Consider the following 8,331-nt stretch of genomic DNA (forward strand, 5'->3'; position numbering starts at 1 on the left):
TGAATGTGAAATAAGTAATGCAGTTTACGATATGGAAATATGCTAAGATGTAGGACAAACAAAATTACTCAAAACATTATCGACTTTCCTTCTTTGTTAGCCGATAAATAAACCACAAGAGCAAAACAAACACACTTACCGCACTAGACTATGTTGAGTTTACCATTATTCGATAATATATTATGCTTGAGCACACAGCTTTATAATCATAACTACACTTTATTTATTTAAGCTTTATTAAAATACAAAATTGTACAAATGTAGTACTTAATTCCTTAAAGCAACCGGTCTATTGTAAGTATATTATGTAAGTAGTACGTTTTCAAAATACGAGACACGATTTTGGAAATAACTAAGCTGTTATTAGTTTTATATATAAAACAGGTACATATTCCTTTTTGACATATAATTATTTAGGTCAAGGTAATTAGTTATTTTAATCAAGTCGTTATTATTATATTTTATTTTGATTTAATTTCATTTCTTTTTAATTTCAATTAATTTATTTTTCTCTGACATTGTATAGAATATAGATCATAAAACTAACAATATTTTATAAGTCATAGTCGTAAGTAAGTACTAACAAAAATGATCTTAGTTGGTCTTTGAATAAATGATAATTAAATTAAAAATTAAAATTTAGGGGGTTAGGTTAGATTAGGTAATTAGGTATTTAGGGGGTTAGGTTAGATTAGGTAATTTGGATTATTATAATTAGGTCCTCCACTTATTTTTAATCCGGTAAACTTTTATTTGTAGCAAAACTAGGCAAGCCTGCTGTAGAAAAATCAAAACTAGGCAAGCCTGCTGTAGAAAAAACAAAACTAGGCAAGCCTGCTGTAGAAAAAACAAAACTAGGCAAGCCTGCTGTAGAAAAAACATAACTAGGCAAGCCTGCTGTAGAAAAAACAAAACTAGGCAAGCCTGCTGTAGAAAAAACAAAACTAGGCAAGCCTGCTGTAGAAAAAACAAAACTAGGCAAGCCTGCTGTAGAAAAAACAAAACTAGGCAAGCCTGCTGTAGAAAAATCAAAACTAGGCAAGCCTGCTGTAGAAAAATCTAGATCTTTACACGAGGATCGTCAACAGGAGCTTCACCTCTACAACTAAATGCTGACGAACACACTAGTGATCTATTGACTAACGACGCTATTAGGGGATTTAAGGATATCCGACTCAAACTGCGTGATAAAATATTTCACTATGCCTGCGTCTGACAGAAATTCTTCTTTCTTGTAGTTAAAGTTGAGCCAGATACAAACACTTAGTCACAATGTGTATCTATATGTATAAAACAGCACAGATATTTTTGCACTTTTGCCACTTGTGGCTCATTTAAAGTTCACATGAAGTTCGTGTTTTAAAAGTTAAACTAAATAATACTACCCAGATTTGATCACTACACTACACTGCCTGAAAATATTGAACCTTGACGATCGATTGACCATGGATCTCATATCAAATCAGAGCCCAAATCTGAAGTTGAATTATCGATCAACATACTTAGATTTGTATGTGTAGGTACTTGGAACAGATTTCGGAACTCAATTTATAAAATTCTCAAAACACACCTAATAAATAGTTACACTGCGGCAAGATATTTGTTAATTATAGTATCATGTGTCGTTTTATAACGTCAAGACAAAAATATCTCTAATATATTTATAAAACCGAGACGACTACTAATTTTAATTTATGCAAATTATCAACCTCTCACTTACTCGCACTTTCTGTTATAAAAATATTTACTAACAATACGTTAAAATTAAAAAGTACGCCAATTACAAGTATAAGTGATATTAATACACGTATCTACACACAAGTTAAAAACCTTCCATCCCAAATACCAAAACACATTTGCATAAGTACAAACAAAATTCTACTGTAACCCAGATGAGAGCTCTCGGTGGAGTAAAGATTATTCGAGGTGGGGGGGACACGAATAAAACTGTATGGCAGCACGGTAACTTCGCCAAACATCGCTTGACATCTCTCGATGTCAGGAAATCAAAGCCAGCGAGAGAATTAGAAAAATAAATTATTAAAAATGAAACTGACGGTCGCTCTCGTGCTGGCCCTAGCGGCGTTCGCGCAGGCGGAAAGTGACAACACCATGGAGATCGCGATGAGTTTCGTGAAGGACTGCCAAGGAGATTACTTTTTATGTGTCAAGGTCCATAATTTTCTTATTAAGTGAAAGTGTACAGTGCCGGAACGTGTTACAGTGTTGTGGATTCCAGATTGCGTTAAGAGGACTTGCATTTTTCATGAGTTTTTTTTAAGTGAACTTAAAATCTGAAAACAATAATAATACGTGCAAAGAAAAATATTAAGCACACATTTGCAACAGACATATTTATGTAGTATCAAATTGATTTAATCCATTTAAGTTGAACTTTGCAAAAGCTAAACTTTTAGAAAACGTATTTAAAATGTATAATTATAATCAATTTTTAAATTTTACAGGAAAAGCTTCTCAAGATCGTCGACAACCTAAGGGCATCACGGAGCATCACCATTGCTGATGGCATCATCCTCAAGAGCAATCAGGAAATGCGGGCCCCTAAGAAGTTGGACAGCCTTCCTGTCGACCCCTCAGCCAGAGACGTCGAGGTCAACTACAGACTCATGGATGGCGTCGTCAGCCTCTTCGAGACCCACGCCGTCGAAGTCAAGCTCAACCAAGCCGACAAAGAGACCCTGCAGAGGTCACTCGAAGAAGGTAATTCATTCACGACAATTTCATTATCGCAAAACAAGTTTCAAAGCCCGCTTTAATAGGTGCAATAAATTACTTAGCACTGTTAGCAGACAAACAAGAATCGTATAAAACGTGCTAAGTGAAAGCTTAAAGTCAACACCGTTTATCAAAGATCATTGGCCATTGATTAGCGGGATTACAAACGTAATAATATCACTTTTTAATAATGTTTTTTAATTCTAGGTCGTGGCAAGAAGAACAAGGGTGGCGGTATGATGGGCATCATGGGTCTCCTCGGAGCCAAGGTGCTGTTCGGTAAACTGTTCATCGTCAAGCTCATCGCTCTGAAGGCCCTCGCCACCGCTAAGGTCGCTCTAGTCCTCGCCGTCATCCTCTTCGTCGCGTACTGCTTCAAGCATGACCACACCAAGACCACCTATGAGGTCGTACCTCATGCTCACCACCACGAAAGCCACCACCCCGTCCACGTGGAACACTCTTCCCATGGAGGCGGCGGCGGTTACTCCAGCTACGGTTCCGATTGGAACAAGAACCTCGACGAGGCCCAGAACTTGGCCTACAGTGCGTACGGCCACAGCAAATAGAAACTTACCAAAACCACTTGCGAGGACCAAGTCCGTCAGACCTCTATTGTACAAAGACTTATTTATTTAACTTATTAAATTATTTATATTAACTTATTGAATGAACGAATAAACCGTTGTGTTGAATTTGTCTTCCTCATTTTTTCCTCTTAGCACTAGTCATATATCAAAAGAATAGCACCAAAAAAAGTAAATTTGGTGCTACAAATCACAAAGATAAAACACGTTGATTCAAAATAATAGAAACCGGCAATCATGCGTAACAACCGGCTACTATTACATGTGGTAAACACAAGCAAAAAAAACTTAAAATCGTTTGCGGCAAGCTCGCCGCCGCTTTAGAAAATAAAAGTAATCGGTTTATAAAACTACAAGGCATTAACCGAGAGTAACATTGATAATATCATAATCCATTAAAAAGAAAACAAACGCAATTTAAACGAAAGAAAACGAAAAGTAAATTCAATTAGCTTTTCTATTTTTAGCTAACCGCGTATCTTTATCTAGTTCCGGTACTTCTGTTACTTCATATCCGAGCCTTAAGTCCAGTTTCCACTCTCTCTTATATGTTTATTTATGTACGTTCCACATTTTTGTATATGTACGATTATTAGCCGAGAAATCTCGCCACATACCGGGCCAGCGGTTAACGAAGCCACTTGTCTCTGGACCGGGTGGAAGCAAAAACAGGTTTAAAGTAGATGACTATTCATTTAAGGTTCAACTTTCTATAGATGGTGTTTCACGCATTTTACTTAATTTCATCTTCGTTTGTGTTCGTCCAACCTTTAAACACAAAGGTGTCGTTTTGCATCTTAATTTGAATAGAAACTGTGCGTAGTTTTCGACAGAGATTTCATCGGAGCGTATTATAATTAGCCGTATCGGTATATGATGATCATGTAATATACAGTCGGGAATAGGATATGAGAACATTGCCCGCGGCGTGAGAGCAGCAAAAGTGAAACTTTGAGATTTTCGACTGTTACTCAATCACTCTTTTATGGCTGACCGGATCTTAATGAATGCTTGACCAAATATGGAGCCGGCTCCGGATATACCTAAAGCATGCATCGTTTGGTGAAAAGCCGACAGTGAATATCATATCACAACGCATCGAATAATTCTGAATAGTTACGAGTACTTACTTTAAGAAAAATGACAAAAGAAAAGTGTTAAATTAATTCCTATTCTTTGTTAAGCATAGAGGAATGATAACCATAATCTTGCTTGATACATAGTATGTGAATGTTCGCTTCTGCTTTGCGGGAAGAATGGAAAATAATGCTGTGGGCGGCGTTCTTTGAGTTTATGTGCACCAGTTGACCAGTTATTGTAAACATAGGTACTTGAAAAGCTCTGTGTCCAGGATTTTTATATATTTTGGCTAATATTAGGAGGAGAACAATCATGTTAAGCATCCCACCCTTTACATTAATTGATACCTTTCTGAATAAAATACCAAACGAATGTTTACACTCATAAGAAGCTCTATGACACCGACACAATTATGCAAAGTAGATAAAATGAAGTACAATAAATGAATAAGGAAAGTTTCTGACTTAATTGAAGTAAAGATAAAATTCCCAAAAACAAGCGTGGGATCGTTGATTGTGTGAAAATTTTACTTTTACTAGAACAAACCCAAAGGCTATTAAGTTAATTTTGGTAACGGTCGGGTGGCGTAGGCCGAGACTATATTTTTCTAAATTCCGCCTTTTCATAGTTTAATTGCATTCACGTGTACATATTCTTTCTTAAGTTTGGTTTCATAATATATGTAGGTACCTATCCAGGCAAGGCAAAGTTGTACTAAAAACGAATTTACTGAAGCTTAAGACGAAAGTGGAGGACCCATGCGAAATCGCCTTTTCATAGAAACGTCGTCCTCATTTTCCTCTCTAGATATTAATATTATTGAAAATATTTTGACACAGTTTGTTGTATATCAACCACAGCTATGCCTCTACGTTTGATTTTTTTTCTAATTTTTATTTAAAAAGTTAGGAGCATTAAAACTTTGTATGTTTTTCGCCCCTAATTTTTACAATAATAAAACAATCTAAAAAAGTCAAACGTAAGGGCTAGGGGGGTATGGTTAATATAGATCAAGTTATGCAAAAATAATTTGCAAAATATCAATATCCAGAGAGGAAAATGGGAATTACGTTTGTTTGGAGAAGCGACAACCTTTCCTCTTAACAACGACAATAACCCTATAAATGCAGCACTTGCATGATTAAGACCTTATTAAAGGAGAACAAAATAAGTAATTGCATGAGTTTTCCCATGTCATTACTGCATTTGCGATAAGCAGGGCAGAACTTATGTAGGTAAATGAGGTATGTGGGATAGGTCGTGGGATATCTAGTAGCTCTGCAACTGGGTAAATTTTAGTTGATTCTTCGTACTTTTTTTCATTTTTGTGACTTTTTACATTTTATTCTTTGTTTTATATGGGTGCTTGCATGATTTTTTTTTATGTAGCTACCGTCGCGTCGTCGTCGCCTCCAGCCAATATGTAGATAAATTTGGACAATTTCTGATCCTAAATTATTGTCTTGTTGATTATTCGTCATTCGATTAGAAATAATAGTGCTGTTATCAGTTAGGTTCGCGATTAATAAGCACATCAAATCCTACGTCAGAGGGTTCAACAGCAAAATTGCAAAGGAGCTTCTAGGGCTCAGAAGAAATAAAACCTGCGTGGTGAGACTAGTAGTTAGACAAACTAGAATATTGACAGAACACTGCAAGTTAAACAAACACATGTGTTTCAAATTGGAAACAGACAAGATGCAACCTGCAGGTTCTGCCAGGAGTCGGAGCAGACTGCAATGCTCTGTTCCTGTGGACCACTAATATCAAAAATAATTACCTATTGCACTTCTTTTTGGCAGCACGTATTTCAACCCTATGAGGTACAGATCATTAAGGCCCAAAGAATTTGGAATTTCCTGGATTCAACGGGCATTAGTAATGAACTTTAAAGGGCCGTCACAATAGATCACTGTTTGGTCGACGTGGCACTCAAAGGCCCACAACACCCCCAATAAATGATAAACTGAGCAACTTTTACTAAGGGACCAATCCCGAAATAGCGAAAAATAAATTTACGAAACCGCCAAATTTTGTTTTCGCGATGTTGGGGTTGGTCCCATAGTAAAAGTTGCTCAGAATAGTCCCAAAACCTCCCTGGCAACGGGAATGCACTTACTTTTTGGCCATCCTGTTTGATAACAGTGAAGAATCATCCAAGAACAACAGTTTCCTATCCCCGCTGATTGAAGTAGAGTTAGACAAACGACTCGTCTGATCAATACATAGGTAGTTGTTATTATAGAACCTGTATCTAGAAAGTGGATATAAAGTGGAAATTCTATAATGCGGTATAATTTACAGATCGTCAACAAAGTAGGTCCGGCGGGTGTATCATCATGGACAAGAACGAAAGAGAAAGATTAAGCTTCTTATAACCTCCTGAGACCCCCGGTACAATTTTTTGTACACATTCCACCGGCTATTTTGAACTTTTGTTGAATAACAAAGAGTACCAAATTCAAAAACAAAACATCTGCTTCTGGGTCTCAGGAGGATAAGCTAATAGGTACCTATATATTACAAAATTGTATCTAAATGTTTCTTTGGTTTATTTAAACTAATCTTTTGTAACACCTTATGTTATTCTAAATCATTTATTGTAGTTTTAAGCATTTTATCTTTCACACATTCATTATTTTCTGTTTACAGGATGCTTTTGTTCTCACCGACCAAACTCTGAGGGGTGAATATGTAGGTCATACTGAACAACTTTTACTATAGGGCCAACCCCGGAATCACGAAAAAATCAGCTGTTCTGTAGAAAACATTAACTTTGATCGACCGAAATGTATGAGACGGAATTTTTTTCGTCATTTCGGGTCTGGTCCCATAGTAAAAGTTGTTCAGTATGACCTACACATTCACCCCTCAGACTTTGGTCAGTTATAACTATAACAAAAGCACCCTGTATATGTACGTATAATCTAAAGCCTTTGCTAGAATAGTTAAGATCCATAGAATTAAGCTATTTGAACGAATTATATCGCGTGACTACGAGCTTTTAAAAGGGCTCTAAAAGTTGAATTCAATTAAAATTACCATACGATACACGATACTACAGCGCGATATAATCCGTTCAAATTGTCTTGTACTATAAAACCAAAATACTTTATAACACGTAACATTCACATAAACCGGAAACTTACGCCTATAAAAACTCGAATAAACGTCTATAATTTAATCCGTATCCCAAAAATAGAAAACTTTCTATTGCAAGATCGTTAAATCTTCTTAGTGCGCAGGCGCGAAAACCATTACAATGAATAATTTTGGAAACAAACGTACGAGTAAAAATGAAGTTAATATAGTATGGTTATAATGAACTGGCCACTGAATTAATGTTAACACGATAACCGGCAGAAAACGGCTAGAGTTAGACTAAGAAAAGTCTGCAGAGATTTTGATAGCCCACGCAGTGCAAGTGTTATTTATACGTCATAATTACATAGAAGTTTGACGTTTACAATAAAACTTGCACTGCGTGGGCTATCAAAATCTCTGCAGAATTTTCTTGGTCTAAGTCTAACACTCTAATACAAAACGAAACACTAAGTACTTGATCTGAGATCGCGTAAGTGTATATGATTTATTTTGTATATTTACCATATCTTATTTACCCACCAAAGGTTACAAATTCAGATTCTGATTATATTTACCACCTTACTGTACTTTTGTCTGCCCAAAAATATGCAGTTTTGGATTTGTAGTTGTAGAGCAACATTTCATAAAGATAATGTATGTAGATAAACTTTTGAAACTCTAATTAATTTTAGAGTAAGCCAAGAAATCGGACTGTTTGATACTGCCCGGGACATCTACTTTGCTTTACACACAAAAAAAAACTTATAAACTCAACGAGCAGCTATGAAAAGTTAGTTTATTTTGGCTACTCTCAGTCTACACTTTTATGTTTAACGACTTGAAA

At 36.1% G+C, this 8,331-nt stretch overlaps 1 protein-coding gene across 1 annotated transcript; it reads left to right on the forward strand.

Moving 5' to 3' along the window:
• Positions 1 to 1,925: 1,925 nt before the first annotated feature.
• Positions 1,926 to 3,431, forward strand: LOC134801243 (uncharacterized). The gene is made up of 3 exons (XM_063773775.1): positions 1,926 to 2,172; positions 2,466 to 2,721; positions 2,944 to 3,431. Exons 1-3 carry the CDS (start codon positions 2,047 to 2,049, stop codon positions 3,303 to 3,305), a joined length of 744 nt encoding a protein of 247 aa, XP_063629845.1. The 5' UTR covers positions 1,926 to 2,046; the 3' UTR covers positions 3,306 to 3,431.
• Positions 3,432 to 8,331: the final 4,900 nt, after the last annotated feature.

This window comes from Cydia splendana, chromosome 21, assembly GCF_910591565.1.
Source record: "Cydia splendana chromosome 21, ilCydSple1.2, whole genome shotgun sequence".
Lineage (NCBI taxonomy): Eukaryota > Metazoa > Arthropoda > Insecta > Lepidoptera > Tortricidae > Cydia > Cydia splendana.